Consider the following 21,888-nt stretch of genomic DNA (forward strand, 5'->3'; position numbering starts at 1 on the left):
TTAACTGAATGCTTGTGTTTAGAAAATATTTTTTTTTTCTGCAAAGATACTGTCCAGATTTTCAAGATTGCATAAAAATTAGCAAAGATATGAACAATTTAAGTTACGTTATATGGGTATATATAGGGTGAACCAGAACTCTACCGACAAACTTTCACAGATTGTTCAGAGATGTTGGCTGAGTGTTTTGATATAAGGAACCTATGGTCTCGTGTCTTATTGCTGAGTAATGTGTTGTTGATGTGTTTACTTGTAGCATGTCGTTTGGACGGTGATAAGATGGGTTCTAATAGATTACAAGGAAAAATTAAAAAGTCGTCAACTAAGTTCTGAAGTAGGTACTGTAATATAATAAACTATAATATAAACAGTATAAAGTTATATGAGTATTGAAACAAACCTTAGAACAAAACGCATACTTGTTTGTTAAACACTTCACTGTACAGTACACTGTGGACTCTTCACTTTGTTTAAAGCAGCCGTTCAAAATATCGACCATCATGATCTCTACAAACTGTACAGTGACGCACAATGGACTGTCGTGTACGCTCTAACATCCCAGGTGATTGGCGCACCTCTTCATGGCTGTGAAAATCTTTGCAACGAGATCCATTTCAGCGTAGACTGGAGTCTGTAGAGATCATGGCGGTCGACATTTGAACAGCTGCTTTAAACAAAGTGAAGAGTACACAGTGTACTGTACAGTGTTTAACAAACAAATATGCGTTTTGCTCTAAGGTTTATTTCATTACTCATGTAATTTTTTAATTGTTTGTATTACAGTACCTACTTCAGAAGTTATAGTCCCGACACTGTTATTTCCGACGTGACTCCGCCTCTTTGCTTACGTCTTAGAAAGTGAAGGCTCTATAAAGTCTAGGTAGATAGTATCGTTCGCCATTTTTGTTCTTACGTTGCCGAGCTACCATACGAGGAATCTATTTGCCACACCATTAAACATTATCATGTCGTAGCTCCTATGATAATAAATCAAACGCAATGTAATTCAGCAAATAATTGAGTGGCAAACAACGTCTTCGTGTGCTTTCTGCAAACACCAACGAAAGAGCTAAAATGGCGGGCGATTATATTAAGTATTTATAGAGCCTTAAGAAATGAATCAGCAAATCACAAGACACACACGTTTAAATGTAGCCGACCTGCAACGCGATTGGCTGCCGGAAATTAGAGCGATGGGACTATAGTTGACGACTTTTTAATGTTTCTGTGTAATCTATCAGAACCCATCTTATTACCATCCAAGCGACATGCCACAAGTAAACATAACAACACATTACTCAGTAATAAGTCACCGGAGACTACAGGTTTCTTATATCAAAACGCTCAACCAACATCCCTGAACAACCTGTGAAAGTTTGTCGGTAGAGTTCTGGTTCAACCTTTTTAATTTGAACCACCAACGACTGCATGTATTTGCAATGAAATATGATAAACTTCTAACAACAATTTATATATTATTATCGTAATGTACTTAATTGACATCAACTCTTACCACTTCCAGCACTACCCTATTAAATTCTTGGGAACATATAACAAAACAAAAGTTACAGAATAAAAGAACTTAATACTTTACGTGTAATTTGCTTTGTGAAAGTAATGTAATTTTTTTTCTCCTGGTTATAGGCGTCCTGTTCCTACCATCCCCCCCAGACTCCCGGATCGGCCCAACATTCCTACAAGGCCACAGTTCTAGCCGTGGGGTGAGGTGTGATGAGCAGTGTGTGACAAGAGGGAGCAGACACACATTCTGTGAGACGTTTGTTTAGAAACTATTTACCTCAAGCAAGTGGGCCCAGGGACCAAAGGAATTGCGAGACAGTTAAGGGGCCAAGAAGACTGCTGTATGGGAGTGCATGAATGTGTGACATGTTACCTGTTGTATCACCCGTTAAATGCCCGAAATGTCAGAGAGGATGCTAATATGGTAATGACTTATAAACAATTTTAGTTTTAGAATTTTTCAGGCTAAATGGTTGACATTTTGTTATGTGTTCCCTTATCAAGGATACTAGTCTGTTACCAGTCATGTTATGTAGCCTGAAACATGTTCGTACATATGTGCAGAGAAGACAGTGATTGCTTCGTAACAGAAGTTTGCATTTATTTTCTTGTTTTAGGCCATAAGACTGCTGCACAGTGTGTGTGAACATTTAATGACAGCTGTGGCACACTACTGCATATTGCAAGATACCGTACAGTGTTGTCCGTAACCTCAGGAATGGAACATGGTGTTGTGTGCTATCCAAGAATGAGAGTCAAGTGTGAATGTGTGAGAGCAGGCACATGTAAGGAAAGACTAGTTATTATTTCTTTTAGCAAATCAAAAATTAACTTTCCAGCTTTAAGAGAAGTAATGAGAGCATAATTGTGATTCTTATCAAACATTTCATTTAATGACGGAATTTGAGAGGCTTTAATTGATGATGTATCAGTGATTAGACATTTGTTGTAATTAATCATACAATATCAAGATAATTTTCAGATTGTGCAGAGAACTTCCATATCTAATATATTATATATCCTATTTCATATATAACAGTAATTAATAAATTATACAAATTTATTTCCGTGTCATCTATTCAAGGAAAAGTGCATAAGGTTAAAGAAGTGGAACCTTATTTTCAGTACAAAACATATATTGTGCCTGAATATGAGTTTGCATGCAATAGTTTGAACATTGTAATATACTCATACAATGCAGATATTTATTAAAGGAAATTCAAAGACTGTAATATCCCCGATTTTAAGGTTTCCGAGTTTGTTACGTGTGTACATGTCTTTGAATGACCCGCATTAATTTACATATGTAACAATGTAAGCAATAGTAAAACAGACACATGACTTCTTCAAATAAACTTGTTCTAAGGACAGCTTCATTCAAAAGGAAATTAGTACAGTAATAATTCTTGTACTTGTAGCCCTGATCACATACATAACAGATTGACCATCACCATGTTAAAAACGGTAACATGTGGAAGAGAACAACCACCAGGATCGCCACTGTCGATTGGAAGTACAGTTGCTCCATGCAATTCAAATGAGAGTTATAATGTTGACTTCTTTTTCAGTCATTAGGTGACAGCATAGTGAAATTTATAAAAGTTGTTGCCTTCAAAGCCTGTAAGACTGATCAATCTATTATTTGTGATCTGAGCTGATATCATATTTAAAATAAAATTTACAGTGCAGGTACTCTCTGATTACACATTTATGACTTTTCTTTTTACAGTCCCCTTCAGTCCTTCGAATAGAATTAGTAAGAAACTGATAAACGTGATATTTTGTACGAGGAAAATAATAGTAATGAAATGTGCAACAGGGTTTAGGAAAGTATTCTTAAAATGATTGTAGACTATTAGCATAAAGTGACGAGGTGCTCAATTTAGGTTTCGGAGTTATTTGGTGCTCTTATGACCTGCTGTAATAAAAGGAGCTAATTATAAAAATGGCGTACAATATTTCATGTTCTTAAAACATGAAGTATGTAAGTAATTGTAACAGATGAATGAAACTTGAATGAAGTGCTGTGTTAAAAAAAAAATAGATTCGGAGAATTTATTTTCTTGTACACAAAAAAGAAAGTATTCAGTTTGTATTATGTTAGTATATTAAAATTTCTAGGAATACATTCCTATTACAGCTAATGGAGAGTGCCTGTGTTATAGTTTTTCTATGCGTAATCTTATTATGAAAATCAATATTTAATGATTCTGACATATCATCCAAGCTACTTACCAACTGTTTATAAACATGGGCCTGGAAGTAGAAGCATAATCTAGTGTATTTCCCTCATTCTCTGTTAGAATCGGTATATAATTATATTAATTTTGTTTTGATTGTGTAACAATATGAGTTTCAGTTGTGTGATAAATTGTCTTGACTTAAAAGTATAGCTATATAATGAATCAGTATATTTATCCCTTTGATGTATGGAACATTAAAAATTCCAATTATAATCTATGTTCCTCATAACTTGATCCTAATTGCACTATAATTATTGAAATTTGATTAAATCTTAAGAGTGCTATATCAATGTTTATACTGAAATTGTACAAATAGCTAGAAATTTTGTAGATATATGTAATTATAAACTGAGAACTAGTTCTGAGTGTGCTCTTTTATCTATGAAATTTTATTTATTTATAAAGTTTACTGATTTTTGTGCATTGAGAAGAATAATTTGATTTTGAGTTAATCTGTAAGTTATGTATATTATTATTGTACATACATATTGTGATATAATTGTTAATGTCTGTCTCTTTTGTAATACAGTTTTCCTTAAGTTGAATATGGCAGTATCTGTGTCATAAAATAATATATTTTAAGCAGCAATAGCATTGTTTTATTGAACTCTACCCTTGCAAGAGATTAGTTGTTATTTTCATTTGAAAGGAGTTTACATTATCATTCGACAGATTGGTTAATCAGATGGAAAAAGGGCTGAAAGTGAATTATATTATTTTATTCTTCAAGGTATTAGGACTTTCCTGTTTGCGGCTATGTAAATTGCTCTTGATCTTGTTACGAAAATCAATATTTAATTATTCTTTCATTCATTACTTCCTCTGCTTTATGTTTCAGTAGAAATTCTTCCTTTTTCATTCTTTGAATTATGTTCCATCTGGTTTCTTCTTATTTTTCCGTTTAGATGAAATTTTTTTAATTCTTCTTTCATGTTCTCATTCTTTTTACCTTATATATTTCAATTGGAAGGACATGGCTTGTGGAAAGTGAAAGGGATGATTTGCTGCTAGGATCAAAAGTGATTCTCAGTAGAGATGGCCAATATTTCACAAACCGATATTTTGTCACATGTATTTTTTTGTCATAGATAAACCTGTGACTGATGACGCGAAATATCTGTGACAAAATATTGCTATCGAAATCTGCTCCGTATTCAGTACTCTGTGACTGATATTTTCTCCTCTATGTCGTAGGTTTGCGCGTGCGCATGATACAATAACAGCAATCGGGCGGTAGTTTCTCCATCTTACTATAAATGATGTAGTTATTACAAGATTTAAATAATAACGCCATTGGTTACCAGTACTTAATCTTGTGTAAAATCCTGTCTGAACAACTGTTTTATTTTGTAATTATTTTCCAATGTTTTTCCGAATACTTATGTTTCATTAATTTTTAATGTATGACTCAGTATTATAATGTTAATGCACGACTTAAAATAATTGATCCATTATATTATATACAATAAAAAGGATCAATTTTTAAAACGATTAGAATAATCATATAACCTCAATTTCTCCATACCCAACTACATTTAAAAATGATGAACTGATTCAATATCTATAATATAACCTCTTGGTACATGAGGTTAACTTTTGACAAGTTACTGTTCAGTTAGGTAAATATTTGTTAATGGTACATGTACATGATTTCTTTGTTGGATTTTCCCATATAAATTACTGATGTGTGGCATGTGTAGAGAAATCGTATTCATATTTCACTGCTCTTCAATATTTCCTGCTAATTTTTATCAGTGTGACAAATATCGGTGTAATTCATGCACATTGTGCTTACGTATCGATATAAAATATTGGTGTGACAAAATCACCGATAAAAGTCACAGATATTTAATTGTCACAGTCACAGTTGTCACAGATACTTGAAAATATCGTTTAAGCTCATCTCTAATTCTCAGTATGCTTGACTGTGTTGAATACCCAAAGTGTTTTTGATAACCATTTCACTAAGTGTGAAGAAGGAATTGTACTGGAGATTGTCCACCAAAGAACATCAGAATTGAAGAAGCAAGATCGAGATACATTTGATCATCAGTATGACCGAAATTGAGATGTACTTTTTGTTTGGTGGAATGACAACTATGTTGCTATTGTCATCAAATTGACACCATAAATTCCATTTTTTGAATAACTAAGAAGGAACAGAGCAACAAAACAGAAGGTGGGTATACTACAAGCAAGATGGGATTGTCGATCATTGTAATTGGCCAATATGTATTTGAGTCAGAGGCAAAAAGACATTGACTCAATTGGTAACATTGGAAAAGAGGTACAGTAGCCACGATTTCATCATTACCATTGGGTCTACATACAAAAGTTTCTTCTATAAACATATATGTTGACGCTGGATTTTTTTTCACACTGATAATGTACAGTAATCTAGCCAATGACTAATAGATGCCGGCAAATCAGAGGTCAGTACAAAAGGTGACTGCTGCTCAAATCCACGTGAAATCTTTTAATTATTGTAAGTTCATACTCCTACTTCATTAAATAGAATTGCATGTCCCATTCCTCACCTGGCGTTACTTTAGTCTGCAAAATGTGACAACTATTTAAATCCAGCCACACCATGTCATGCTTTTTTTAAAAACAATATCTCTATCAAAGAATGTTGTTATAATATATCTATTAACTCATTTTCTGCCTAGTGTAACATATATGTAACAGATTGCACTTCCTTACTTTTCTTTCTTTACCTGCATAGAATTGGAATATATCAGTCCCCTAACTGCCCATTGTGCAACTCAAACCAAGAAATGGATTCGGAACACCTCAAAATCTGTGCTTCAGTGGCTGGTCATGATAATATCTTTGAAAAATATTGGAGTGCAAGAGGTTAAATGACTTTACTGTCAAACGCCTGGCATTAGAAAACAACAACTTTTCTTTGACAACAATGCGCGTGTTTATTGTTGCATCAGATTTAGTTCTTACACTTTTTTCTTCAGAACTCGCCAATTTTGTCTCATGTTAGATGTTGATGGCTACTGTTTGAATTAGTGAATATATTTTCTTTGGCATATTTTGTCTCACGATAAGTAAGTAGGCTATTTCTTCAATAATAAATTCATTTTTGTAAAATTATTTATTTAGATATATTAGATATACAATGAAAAAAATTATCTGGTGTCAAAGGTGCCATTGCTCTTCAGAAAACTGCAAAGGATCTCCAAAAACAACGTGTACTAAATGTGATGTTGGTTTGTGCAGAAAGTATTTCGCGTCAGCCAGTAAGAAATGAAAATGAAAAGCGCTGCCTAAACTTTAAGGGCTGTATACATTGACATTCTTAGTGCGGGCTTTCGGTGGATGATCAGCGAACTAACTTTTTTCGCACTCATAAGCGAGTATCAGCAATATGATATGATATGAATCCTGTTTAGCACGCTCATAGCGCTGGCTAGCAAAATGTCTATGAATAGCACCCTATAGGTTTTATTGCATTCTCTGGTTCAAATTTATACATTATATTCCAAATTCAATTCTGCCTAGCGTGACTATATGTCACACCTTCCATTGTTAAAACTAAGCATTGTTTCAATTTTTTTATTAATTGTATGTTTCTGAGATCGAAATTGATATACAAACACATAATTTAACAAATTAATAATACATAATTTAACATAATAAATCAGGCAGAAATGGGTGAAAGAGAGTTGTTTCAACACCTCTATCAAAGACTTGCTACATGTTAACTATAAGCACATAACTCAGCTGAGATGATAAGGATACGAACATGATGACGCCTAGTGTTAAGACTTGCTGTCATTGTTGTGAAACACAAGGAAGCTTGTTATGCACAAGGTGGAACTTGTTTATGGTTCTTTTGTTGAAGGTTTCAGCTAACAGCAAGAATGATATTTCCTGTTGTTAAACATTATCATGTATAGTTCATGTGATAGCCAGTCATTAGCACTGTTACTTTTTTTTTATGGATAGGGCATTGTCTAAGCATAAAACAAAATTCGAAATTAAACATTTTTTTTTCGAGTGAGAAAAAAATACTAACTTAGAAGTGGTCTGTTTAAAATAGACATTTACACATTCAAAACTTGGTAAGCGATAAACTTTTTTTTTGTTTCATGTTAGATGGTGGGGGGAGAGGTCAAAGCGAGAGAAATGTTGAGAAAGAATGGAAATTACTTTTAAAAGTTACTGGTGTTCAAAACCTTTACTGGTTTCCGAGTTGTGGCAAATTAAGAGTCAAGACTCAACCAAACTCAAGCTTTTACTCTTATAATTTAAAATAAAATACAAATTTGTGTAAATTAAAAAGCACGAATACTTCAGTAGGCTAAAGTTACAAATAATAAAATTTCTTGTGCCAGAGGTTCGTAACAACAAAAACAAAATAATTATAATAAAAAAATTAAAAAAAATGATAGCATCAGAAGTGAGGCGCAAGAGCTATTAATCAAATTATACCGACAATGATCGAAACTTACTTCTGTAAAGTGTAGAACAACCTATTAATTTGGCTAGAAATCACAGAATTATTCGTATATGAACTTGTCCATTTATATTTTAGCAACTTTAAATGGATTTGAGGGAGGTGGAATATGATAGAGACTGGATTAATCTTGCCCAGAATAGGGACCGATGGCGGGCTTAAGTGAGGGCGGTAATGAACCTCCGGGTTCCTTAAAAGCCATTTGTTTTTGTATTTAAAAAATAACGCATATCAATTTAAAATTAATTTATTTCAGAAATCAGTGACAAAATCAGTCTGGGACATGTATCTTATTTCAGAGCTATCCCATGATTTTATCGTAACTGAATCATTGTTATATATATCAATACCGTATCTATTTAAACTACAAACGTAGTAGAGTAGTAAACTATGGAGACGGCCCTGGAACTATCGTAGTAATTATACACAAATATGGATAAAATAAATAAGGGTGCTCAGGATGTCAACAAATCCTAGAAAATTCAAACAAGGTGCCATGAGGTATAATGCAAAATTTTATCACTTGAGTGAGCTGTAATCAAACCGCTAACAGTATCAAAAATGGCTGATATAGAGAGGTGGATAGATATAGCTAAAGAATGTAAATATCTTCCAGAAAATGACTTAAAGGTAACAAATGGATTTTATTACAATTATTGTAGTTTCGTACAATAGTGTAACTGTTTGTGATTGATATTTTGTAGATTGGTGGCTTTAAAATTCCATATGCGTGTAGTCACTGTAACGATTTAACCTAGGTGTTATGTGTTTCAGAAACTTTGCGATATAGTTTGTGATCTTCTCTTGGAAGAGTCTAATATTCAACCAGTTTCAACGCCCGTAACAGTATGTGGAGATATTCATGGTCAGGTATGATTTTGATTTATGTGGTTATATTCATGGTGATATAATATCGAAGATTATGTCTACCGTCGATGTTAAAGAATAGGGACGGAACTTTGACAGGAAACTATTAAACTAGTTTGATTGCATGCTAAAGGCACATATGTAATTACTATTTGTAATTAAAAGGAGACAACACAAACTTTTTCTGCTGCTCAGTAATACCATTATATTAGTTGTTTTCATTTCACAATCGGTATAATATTATTAAAAATCTTTGTAATGTTTGTGAAAGTAGTGGACAAGCATTTAAATGCGTACACCTTTCGACTGTTTCGTTGACTGATTCAGTGTACATACGTTGAGTTGCACACTTTGAGTAAGCTCTTTTGTGGATTTACATACTAATCTTACTGAACGAGAACCCATTACTTTTATTGGAAATCTTCGCCAAAGCTGTAAATTATTATGGTCACTTTGGCATTGTATTATTGGTTCAGGAAAAATAACTCTTCTACGAGTTCTACGAAAATACTGAAAGCGGTCATAATTACTTATTGATTTGACGAAATTTACCTTTCTTTTTAATGTGCCTAATTTTTAAATTCAATATCAATAATCTCGTATTCGTGATATTATTACGATGCATTAAGACTCACGATTTCTCTCGAGGTTGTGCACCAGTATCAGAAATATGTCTAGGATATCCAAAGATAGGACTGCAGTTATTTCAAAACCTGAACCTCGTAATGCATCTTCCATAGATACATCATAGTGGATCTGCTACGTTGTCTGTATTTAGATTTATAATTTTTAAACGTGTTTATATATGGGGTGGAAGTGATACTTATAACTGTGTAGGTTGACGACAGCAATAGAATGCATAAAAAAATAAACTCATTACGCGTTTTGTAATTAAGTGCATGGTTAATTAGAAAATTAGGTTGAAAGTGTACGTAGGTTACAAGAAAATTAGGTTGAAAGTGTACGTAGGTTACAATAGAGCAGCACTGGCTCACACACAGAAAATCGGTGTGAATAGCAGCATTCTATCCCTTAGTCAATACAGTAGGATTGCTAGAGTTTCTAATGGCAGGAAATATTTTATTTAAATTGCATTTTGTAGAAAAAAATGTAAAGGTGTAATTTATTCCTTATCCATTTATCTAATGATAAGAGTAAAAGTTAGAACCATAGGGATGAATAAAACACACACCTAAACTGAGCTCTAACCTTAGGGGAAATGCCGCTGCCCCTGTTCGGAAGTGCGCCCATTTGTTGGATTGAAATGTGACAAGTTATGAAACCGAATATTTGACAGTTTGAATTTAGAATGACAAAACATACTGAAATATTAAGGAAGAGTTCGTTTAGAGTAGACAGTAATAAAAATGTGATACTAATTTATTGTTTGTAAATATTGCCAGTTGGATTTTATTAAGCTTTGAAATTTTAGCATAATGTTGTGAATAACGTATCTGTTACTATTCAAGAAGAGTATAGTGGCAGACAATTTATTAAAAGAAAAACGTTCTTGTCAGTTTTAAGTCATTTGTGTATATTTTATTGTTGCAGTTTTATGACTTGGAGGAACTTTTTCGTAATGGCGGTCCTGTTCCTGATACGAATTACATATTTATGGGCGACTTCGTGGACCGAGGTTACTATAGTTTGGAAACATTTACCAGGTTACTCACATTGAAAGCCAAATGGTCTGACCGGATCACACTCCTAAGGGGAAATCATGAATCTAGACAAATTACGCAGGTCTATGGTTTTTACGGTAAGCTTTGTTTCTTTTAATATTCTTAATAATAATAAAATTTTATAATACTAGAGTCACCTGGATAGCGTAGTCGGTATAATGCTGGACTTCTGTGCTCAAGGTTGCGGGTTTGATCCTGGCCCAGGTCGATGGCATTTAAGTGTGTTTAAATGCTACAGGCTCATGTCAGTAGATTTACTGGCATGTAAAAAAACTCCTGTGGGACAAAATTTCGGCACACCGGCAATGCTGATATAACCTCGCCAATTGCGAGCATTGTTAAATAACTAATTTTTTCTGTAATACTAGATAATGGAAGAAGATATGCTTGAACAACGCCATTCTGAGCGAGATCATTGGAAACTTCGCGAAATTAAAGGAGAACCTTTATTCTTCGTCTTCCATATCTTGAACAAGTTAAATTATATGAATGCTTGTTTGAAAGTCTCTTCCACTTCATTTGGGCGAAGTTATGAAAGCCCCATTAGGCCTATATCGGTTTTGTCTGACTCATTTCATTATGACTTCATTAATTGTTGACCTTATAAGAAACAGTACATTTTTTAGATCAATTTTAATGGTCCAGGTTTGAGTGAGAGTTAATGATATAAAATTAAATATAGTAGAACCAAGTTATGCAAAACTGAATGATGGTGCACAGTGAAATAATTGCATAGACTTTGAGAAGTAAACTCTCGTTCAGCAATTAAAATACAATGAAAAAAGGGGGAGATGATAACTTGATTAGCTACTGGTTCTTAATTTTAATCAAGAGCTCATCTCCATATAGGTTTGTTTAGGTTTCATATAGGTTTGTTTAGATCCTAACAAGTTCCAATAATTTTACTCGCCGAAATATAGGTCCAAAATAAGAGTGTAGTTTCAAAATTAATAGTGTAGAATGGAATAGATTTGAAATTCAGAATCTGGGGCTCGATAATTATAAAATCTCATAAATTACTTTATTGATAATAGAAGACATTCCTGCTGAAGTTGCACAATATATCTATATTTTATTTAATTTTTGTCCAGAATACTGCACCAACTTACATAAAGACAATTTGGTAATTAAACCATAATACGCTCTTGTCTCACATATGCTGCTTTTGTGTTCACAGTGGGATATGCATGAAAATATGAGATTTACTTTACCGTAGCTCTTTTGTAAGAAATTACAATATAATTTTGTATCGTTTCTTCCTTTTATCTCCCTTCACCTCCCTCTGCTCTACTTCTGTCTCCCTCTCCTCTCCTTTATTACTATTTTATATGTTGTTGTTTTCTAATGCCAGGCGTTTGACAATAAAGTCATTTGACCTCATGCACTCCAATACTTTTCAAAGATATTATCATGGTCAGCCACTGAAGCACAGATTTTGAGATGTTCCGAACCCATTTCTTGGTTTGAGTTGCACAATGGGCAGTTAGGGAACTGATATATTCCAATTCTATGCAGGTGTTTGGCCAAACTGTCATGGCCTGTTGCCAATCTAAATGCAGCTACAGACGATTTTCGTGGTAAATCGGAAATTAACTGTGGATTATGATGCAGAGAGTTCCATTTTTTCCCTTGAGATTGTGTTATCAAATTTTGTTTGTTGAAGTCTAAGTATGTAGATGTAATAAATCTTTTCACAGAGTAATACGTGGAGTTAGTAACAGGTCTGTAAGTAGTAGTGCTGCCCTTCTTTGCTAAAGCATCCACATTCTCGTTTCCCGGGATTCTACAATGGGATGGTATCCATTGGAATACAATTCTTTTATTGAGTGATATTAATTGAGAGAACATTTTAGTTATTTCTGCTGTTTGAGATGAAGGTGTGTGTTTAGAGACTATTGATAGAATAGCTGCTTTGGAGTTTGACAATATAACTGCATTTTATATAGTATATAGTATTTATCTTGTCCTATTTTGTACCTGATTTTTCAAATAACATTTAATTTCAGCAGCTACATACGCCAGTATTCATGCTATTTCACCTTATGTGCAGCCACAAGGATTCGATCCAAGAACTTTTTCAGATGCGTTACCACTATGCTATGAAGCGATTTGGAAGACTCTTTTAAAAATATTCCACTTAATATTAACTCTTTTAAAAATATTCCACTTAATATTATTTGTTGTTTTAGCCCCCAATACCCACCGCTTGGAGCTATTGCCACCAAACCCCCCCAAATAAATAAATGTATGTTGTAAAATACTTCTTTATAACATTATTGCTACATTTTGCATTACTTGTTCCACTGATGGAAGCTCGCATTTAAATATTTCCTATATTCTCAAAATCCGTGCTTCAGTGGCTGACCATGACAATATCTTTGAAAAATATTGGAGTGCAAGAGATCAAATGACTTTATTGTCAAACACCTGGCATTAGAAAAGAACAACAACATAAATGCAATTCATGAACATTATAACAATAGGTGAACTATGTAGGGAATTTGTGAAGGGTGTTAAGTTGTGTATATCCAATGTATGGATTCGCCATTAAAAAGAAAGAAATACACTGCAGACTCTTACAAAAAACTTAATGTTGAACAAGGTGAGTACAAAACTGGCACATGACTCAGTGGTGTATTACTGTATTATTATTAATTACCAAAAATTTATTTTAAGCATGTACACATTCTTTCTGACCAAACATATGGCATATATGCAAACGACTTCTCCGCTAGTTAGAAAAAGCTTTTTGTGAAAAGTACTTCAATCATTTACTCATGTGACCTCATTTTGTAACTTGTGTGCAATGTTTGTTATTGTTCTATAGCTAAAGTAATGTATTATTTCATTACTTTTTTCAGATGAATGCCAGAATAAGTATGGCAATGCAAATGCTTGGAGGTACTGCTGCCGAGTATTTGATTTACTCACTGTTGCTGCGGTTAGTATTACTTACCCATATTTGTCATAAAATTCTGTGCAATTCACTAACAGTTATTTCCTATTTAATTTGTAGACAAATCTTTTTCTTTAATGCTATGGCAATCCAACAATCCTAACAGTTTGTTTCCTTCATTGTGATATAAATTTATAAAAAGGTAAAAAAAAGGTAAAGGTATCCCCGTAACATGCCATGAAGGCACTTGGGGGGGGGGGCATGGAGGTAGAGCCCCATGCTTTCCATGACCTCGGCACTAGAATGAGGTGGTGTGGTCGGCACCACGCTAAAAGAAATAAATTTAAATTAGTAAGCCATGTCTGGTAACGTCCCTCTTATTGGCGGTTTCTGACCTGGTTGCAGCTTTGTACAATCATCAACTTTACCACCACTTTTATTATATTTTTAGTTGAATCGAGATTGAATTGTTACTGCTTCCAATGCATTTTAATTAATTCTTTTTGAGGAGTGATTTGCTTAACAGTGACACAGCATTCCTTTCCATTCAATCCAGCAAGGTGTGACAATTGCTCTGTCATCCGGCTGATGGCCAGAAGTCTGATGTGCGTGTATCTAGCATACAGGTGCGGCTTCTGGGGCAGTGCCAGTGTGCCATGGCACCCCCAATGAAAGAAACAAAAATAATATCCTAAAAAGCAGTTGTAATAGTTTATTTTATACACATTTTATTCGTATTTCATCTCAACGAGCGTGCACACAGATCGGGACGCACTCTTGCAGCATTTTTCCGAACATTGGAGCCATTTCAGTGTGGCACTGTCTGCGTCCATATAACACTGTACAAAAGGCTACTGATTCTAGTTTATATGTGTTTCTTATGGCAGACACTGAGCCGAATTCAATTTGACTCAGTAGTTAACATTTCGCCCGCTAGAGCGCAGTAATGCAGAAATTTCGCTAGATGGCAAGGTTGTTGGAGACGTTAGGCAGGGAACCATCAAGCGCAGACTTGCACGAAAACACAAATTAAAGTTCCATGCCAAATCTTAATGTAATGTTATCAATTCGAAAGTAATGCACACAACTTGGATTTGAATGTGTAAATTATTATCCATTTAACCGTATTAAATGCAGAGATAGTCCTGGTTCTTTTTAGAAAGATAAATATTCATATGTGACACTATTTGTTAATTGTGTGTAATATTTGTTTTATTTTGCGGCAACTAAATATCGGCACACCGTTGCTAGTATTGATGCTTTTGTTAACAATACATGAGATCTGTGCAGGACATGAACATGTGTTATTCAGGCTGCTGCCTTGGATTCATCGGCCTGTTTCAATAAAGTGCAAACGTGTTCATTTGTTATCTATATCATTGTTCATCTAGTGTGTTTTTGCCCATAATTTTACTAGTTATAAAAGTTACTTGTATTTGCCTTAACAATATTGAAAAAGTATTGCATTATCTGTATTTGTAAATTTCGTTATTAGTTTCCGAAATGTTATTGTAACAATTACTAGGTGCATTAATAACTGCATATATGGTAAAATAGTTAGTTTAATTAATGTGTTTTATTTAACCTAATGTAAATGTGGGCTGTGATTATCACCTTTCACTAGGATGATTTGTGTGCAACCTTTTTTTCATTTTTGGCACCACCACCAGAATGCCTCACCAGCCGCCACTGCTAGCATAGCAGTTTTATTAATTGATTTGTTAAGTATTAAGCTGTGTATTGTGAATGATGATATTCAAAGTCTTTGTGCATGTGAAGTTATATTGCTGCTGGGACTGTAATCATTTCATATGTTGATTAAATTTTATTGTTTCAGCTTATTGACGAGCAAGTACTTTGTGTTCATGGAGGACTTTCGCCAGATATTCGGACACTTGACCAGATTCGGAGTATTGAAAGAAACCAGGAAATTCCACATAAAGGTATGTACTGCATTTAATTACCAGTAAAATAAAAAAAGCCTCTTCCAAATAACATTTTTATTATTTTTCATCATAATTTTCCTGTCCACACCTATGGAGTAACAGTTAGCAAGTCTGACCGTGAAACCAGGTGGCCTGGGTTCGATTCCCGGTCGGGGCAAGTTACTAGGTTGTGGTTTTTTCCGGGGTTTTCCCTCAACCCAATATGAGCAAATGCTGGGTAACTTTTGGTGTTGGACCCCGGACTTATTTCACCGGCACTATCACCTTCAACTCATTCAGACACTAAATAACCTAAGCTGTTGATAAGCATCGTAAAATAACTTACTATAAAAAAAAAAAAAAAAAAAAAGTAATTTTTCCTTTATGAGGCATTCCACGTTGAATCGAACAGGCTTGTGACTTTGATGTGTCAAATAAGAGAGCTTCAGGCAAAATTTATCATTTTTGTCCATATCAGAAACTAGTTCTTGAATAGACCCATGCAGGTGGGCTAAGTGCACGTGAATGTATATTAACCTTCATCTGTAATCAATACAACTCTGGACAACAGAAACATACAGAGGGCATCATGATATCTTTTATGTGCTTGGAAACAGGAAACAGGAACGAATTTTAAAACTTATTATTTCAATTTCAGGTGCATTCTGTGACTTGGTGTGGTCAGATCCAGAAGATGTGGAGACCTGGTCTGTGAGTCCACGAGGAGCTGGCTGGCTATTTGGTGCTAAAGTCACTCACGAGTTCATGTTGCTCAATAGTTTGAAGCTTATTTGCAGGGCTCATCAGTTGGTGCATGAAGGTACAGACATTGCTTGGTCTTCAAAATACCGGTAGTTGTTTGCACACTATATAATTGTGCACAGAAACTTATGTGAAAGAACTTAAATGGCAACATTGAAATCTCTCTCTATCTCTGCTTTATAATAAGAAGCTAGCCTTTCTTTCATATTAAGGTACGGTCACACATCGCTACTTTTGCAGTGCTGCAGTACAAAAAACTGCACAACTCTCGTACTGCGACGTGTGAACAACGGTGCAACCCGAAAAGTAGCGACTGCCGAACCTGCTGCTCGCTACTTGTCCATGCTGTGTGCAGCTTAAAAGTAGCGACGTGTGAACAGGGTTCTCAGGGTTGCAGCCACAGCATTTTTGATATCGGTTTTGTTTGAAACTTTTGCTGCGGTTGCGACCAGTGTTGCCACCCAAATGTGCCAATGATACTTTTATTGTTTGAATGTATTTTAATGTTAGATGTGATGAAAATAAATTATTTGTAACAGTTATTAAATGCACAACACAGTCTGAGCATATTTGCTGACGATATAATTCACTTTTTTAATTTTCTGCAGCGTAGCTTCAAACAGGAGGGTTGCCGACATTGATTACGTGAATATGCTGTTGGTTATCATTTAAGTATATAGGCGTTTTTAAAAGCTTTATAGTAAAAATAATGCCAATTTCTGAATATTAGTTAGGACAGAAAAGCAAATAATTGATAAATAAGCTTTCGCATGAGTTTATTAATAATGTGAACATAACCACAAAATGTACATTGAGAAGTCAACATGGAGATGGAAACCTGCAGCATAACTGCGGCTGCAAAAGTAGCGCCTTGTGTGTGAACAGACTCGCAACCTCCAGTTGCAACTTTTGCTGCACTCGGGTTGCGCAGCACGAAAAGTAGCGTGCAGCACGCTACTTTTAGCTTACGTGTGAACATGACACGCAACTTTTGCAGCTGCAGTACAAAAGTTGTGCAGCAAAAGTAGTGACGTGTGACCGTACCTTTAGGCTGGTCTCTGCTATAGTGGTGAGCTGCTTTTATGATGAATACATAGGGGCCCAAAAAATGTATACACACTTCTACCCTCTTTCCAGATAAAGGTTGAATTTTTTTTAATACTAATGGCAGGTACTTGAACGAGAGTACAGTAAAAACCCGATTTTAGACGATCTCTATTTAATGTTGAAATTTCACAGTTCCAATAATTATTACATATGATTAATGTGTTGTTATATTCGGTTTAACGTTATTCTCATTGCTGTGAAACCCGTGTTTCACATTAAAATTTGTTTTAAATGATTTTTTTAAATCTCGACTAATGCAAAAATCATTTCGATTGAACACGTAAAAACAAATATTTTTTGAAGATTCAGTGATTTGGCAATGCTGCTGCCTTGCTGCCACATGATTCCCTCTCCTTCACCACATCTACATGAATCTGCTTTCCTGTTCGTTTGCTAATTCCCGCCCTGTGTGAGAACCAGTCACATACAGTGATGAATGTAGCAGCAATCCGTGACAATTGCTTCTTGTTTTTGTTGTGCTCGAGGTGTGTGGTGTCAGTGTTACTATACAGGGTGTTTAAAAAATACGGGGCATAATTTCAGGTATGTATTTTCCACCTGTAGACAATCAAAATAGTTCATTACAACATGTGTCTGGAAATGCGTTATTTCCGAGTTATGGCCTTCACAACATTGAAATTCACTGCAACCATACCTCATGTTTTAGAAGACACTCCACTGATCAATCGTCAACACATTCACTTCTTGCATGATGGCACTCCTGCACACTTCAGTCGTACGGCTCACCGGTACTTGGATCGAAGGTTTCCTGATCGATGGATAGGTGGAGGTGGCCCAATTGCTTGGCCTCCACGCTCACCTGATCTGAACCCTCTCGATTTCTACTTGTGGGGCCATTTAAAATCATTGGTTTATTCGTCTCTGGTGCCTGATTTGGAATCCCTTCGGAATCGAATTGTGGCATGTTCTGAGGACATACGCAATACTCCTGGAGTTTGGGATCGTGTTCGCAGGTCAATGAGACATTGATGTGAGGTCTGTATTCAAGCAGGAGGTGGACATTTTGAACATCTTCTGTAATGACAACGACCTGCGGAAAGAAAAACATTCCAGTGAATTTCAATGTTGTGAAGACCATAACTCGGAAATGAAGCATTTCCGGACACATGTTGTAATGAACTATTTTGATTGTCTACATGTGGGAAATACCTGAAATTATGCCCCGTATTTTTGAAACACCCTGTAGTGAAGAGATGAAATTTTTAACTGTTACTGTAGGTACATATAACTAGAAAAGGAAAACATTTTCTCTCTCAGAAAAAGTTAATTTAATTCGTAAAATGGAAAAAAATCCAAATGCTAAGATATCCGAGATGGCGAGAAGAACACTTGATTGGCACCCAGCTTCCCCTTATGTTTTCCACTTTTTGTGCAGTATTGTCCATAATTTACTTATTATAGCTGTTTTTGCAAATAAATTGCATTTTTGCAATAGTATTAAAACATTTTTAAACAAAAGTAGCAAACCCCTATTTAGCATCAACCCCCATTTAAGGTTAATTATTCCGTTCCCAGAAAAATGTTAAATAGTGGTTGTACTGTAGGTGCAAAATATCTGAGTAAAAACTAATCTCTAACCCAATACTGTACTTTTTTTTTATTTCTTCTTTAGTATTAATGCAGTAACCATTTCTGCATTTATAGTAGTAACATGCATAGAACTATGTGGATCCATTATTAGAACTGTGATGAAAGGTAGAATAAAAGCTGTGATAAATAATGTAATATATTCAAAATCTTACATGTGATCATATATATATTTGATAAAAAATTTTATAATATTTTGTGACACAAAAATCTGGTAGTGTAATATAGCCCATAGGCTCTTCGTTTTCTTAAAGTACTGGTTGTTGTTATAATAGGTGTGATTCATTCCATTTTAAAAAAACGTTCTTCAGGATTGTTTTCAGATGTTGCACCAATGCTAGCAAAATTATATGCCATAAATGGGAAAGATAACTTTGAAGTTGAATATGTATAAAATATTTTAATTGTATATCAGTGTTCACAGTAGGTACAGTCTACGAAATGATTGACTACAACATATTAATTAATTTTCATGCTTAATCTTTAGAAGCTGTGCGTCCATTATAGTGGCCAGCTAATATTATGGTTATGACATGATACAATACGTTATAAATTATATGTTATACATAGTTTAGTTTAGTTTAGTTACTAAAGGGAGGGGCTACTCATCAATTAGCACTGGTCAGCTTGATAAGTTAATGACTGAATTTGGTATAATTTTCCTCTATTCAATACCTAATTCCTTCTTTACCCTTTCCTATCCAGTCCTCTGACTGAACGCTTACTTTCTTCGACCCCGACGGCATTAGAGCATTCGAGGCCTAGGGGTTCATTTCACTTTCCTTCCTCCTCTTTCTACTTTTCTGTTCCTAGTGCTGACCTGCTATGGCACTAAAGTCATCCTTCAGTGGCTTAAGGAGGGAAAGCTGGTGATCAACAAAATCTCCCAGTTAGGTCCAATTGACCCGTCAACCAAAGCAGGTGTGGTCCTCCAGACTCTCTGGGGGTTGTGTGTGAATGGAGTAGCCCCAAAACGTTAAAAAATGGTGTTCACTTAAATCGGCTACAACTTGCCATTTAATCTGTGCTTCATTGGCTGACCATGATAATATCTTTGAAAAATATTGGAGTGCAAGAGGTCAGATGGCTTTATTGTCAAACGCCTGGCATTAGAAAACAATAACTTCTGGGTTCGATTAACTATTCCATTGCATCATTAATGAGTGTGTCTGTTGTGATAATTGCACATGGCACTTCAGTTTCTTCATGCAACTCCACTAAATAGCTTTTTTTTTTTAAACAAACTCTTGTATAGGTACCTACATTAAATGTAAATTTATAATAGCATTCTGTATCTTTTCAATGTAAATTAATTTATATTCACTTTTGCAGGTTACAAATACATGTTTGATGACAAGTTGGTGACAGTGTGGTCGGCACCAAACTACTGCTACAGGTGCGGTAACATTGCATCAATTCTCGAGTTCACAAACATTGACACTAAGGAGCCCAAACTGTTCCAGGCAGTGCCTGATTCCGAGCGTGTCATACCACCTCGTACAACTACTCCTTACTTCTTGTGATAACCTCATCTCTTGTCAAGTGGGTGTGACTCCAAAAACATACTGACATTCATATCGATACAGTTGTCAATAGGAAAAAAAAAATTGTGATATTGAATTAACCTTACTTGGACAAGATTCTGAGGTCGGTATTCTTAACACCCATCTCAGTTTTTTTTATATTTTCCATATATGGCTTGTTGAGTGACATGACAGTGGGGATAAAAAATTCACATCTTTTTTTATGTTTTGTGTATTATGTTTTAAGGTTGTTGATGTTGGTATGGATACAAACAAGCAGTTACCAATACTTTGATAACTAAGGAGTATGTAGTGGATTGTTTGTGTAGCTCTTATGACATCATTTTTGACGTAAGCAGGTTGTTGTGCAGTATTAAAAACTGAAGTATTACCGGTTAACTTATTACTGTATTATCTGAACACTTTCTTTCTCTGAAATACTCTTTTTGAAGTTACTGTTTCTTATTGCCCTCTTAATTTTATTAATCGGGTATGCATTTGTTGCTCAGTAAACCACATTGTCAGCAGAAATCTAAGTTATATGCCTTATTGTTGTGTTGTCGTAGAATCTCTGTTTAATAGCAAAGGAGGGCTCTGACCATGTAAATAAAAGTTCGTATAACTAATTTTAATTCTAGGTTAATTTTAATATGGTATAATGTTTCTGCGTCAAAAATTAATTATCTTAATAGATTCATTACTATAAAATATGTAATTGTTAAGAAATATTTTTTAATAGTACCTCTGAATAGTGTTCATATATAGTGTAAATAAATGCATAAGCACCTTTGAATGGCCTTTTATATAAAATATTGTTTATATGTATTGTTTTATTATGTCTGCTTATATGATGCAGTATTTTCTGTAGAAACAGTATAAATGCATTTATAACTTGTTCTTTTTTAACTTGCAAGAAATTACAAAAGATTATAAAACATAAAAATAACAATATAATTGGATCAGGCTAGTGGGCCTAACACATTTGGTTTATGATGTTCGAAATTTTTATGAATTTAGTCTTTCATTTTTTATAGTCATTAAGGCGTCCATCAAAATGAATATGAATTTTCTCAGGTAATTTGTCTTATTATGATGGCTCTAGATATGATAGTGAGTACAGTATATGATATATAACTTGAATATATTTAAGAAAAAAAATAAAGTTATTCAGTCATTTTCAATATTTTAATTTTCATTTTATCTTTAAGCATTAAAAAATTACTACAAATTTCACTAATTCAAGATTAATACATCATTGTTTTCAATATATACATGTGTTTGTT

The 21,888-nt window shown here is 34.4% G+C and overlaps 2 protein-coding genes across 4 annotated transcripts in view; both read left to right on the forward strand.

Moving 5' to 3' along the window:
• The window catches only part of shi (dynamin-1 shibire), a 107,859-nt gene extending 103,506 nt beyond the window's left edge, over window positions 1–4,353 (forward strand). Inside the window, exons 18-19 of one of the 3 annotated variants that reach the window (XR_011334788.1) lie at window positions 1,645–1,945; window positions 2,139–4,353. Coding sequence is in view for 2 of the 3 variants with exons in the window: in XM_069839258.1 (XP_069695359.1) it covers window positions 1,645–1,714 (70 nt within the window). In the remaining variant the exon portion in view is untranslated. Of the gene's footprint in view, window positions 1–1,644 lie in introns of all 3 variants that reach the window. The other 2 variants (XM_069839258.1, XM_069839261.1) reach the window with 2 other exon arrangements.
• Window positions 4,354–8,780: 4,427 nt separating this feature from the next.
• PpV (Protein phosphatase V) lies at window positions 8,781–21,161 on the forward strand. The gene is made up of 7 exons (XM_069839262.1): window positions 8,781–8,865; window positions 9,010–9,105; window positions 10,654–10,861; window positions 13,646–13,725; window positions 15,518–15,623; window positions 16,264–16,425; window positions 20,415–21,161. Exons 1-7 carry the CDS (start codon window positions 8,797–8,799, stop codon window positions 20,603–20,605), a joined length of 912 nt encoding a protein of 303 aa, XP_069695363.1. The 5' UTR covers window positions 8,781–8,796; the 3' UTR covers window positions 20,606–21,161.
• The last annotated feature ends 727 nt before the right edge of the window (window positions 21,162–21,888 follow it).

The sequence above is a fragment of the Periplaneta americana genome, chromosome 11 (genome assembly GCF_040183065.1).
Source record: "Periplaneta americana isolate PAMFEO1 chromosome 11, P.americana_PAMFEO1_priV1, whole genome shotgun sequence".
In the NCBI taxonomy this organism is placed as follows: domain Eukaryota; kingdom Metazoa; phylum Arthropoda; class Insecta; order Blattodea; family Blattidae; genus Periplaneta; species Periplaneta americana.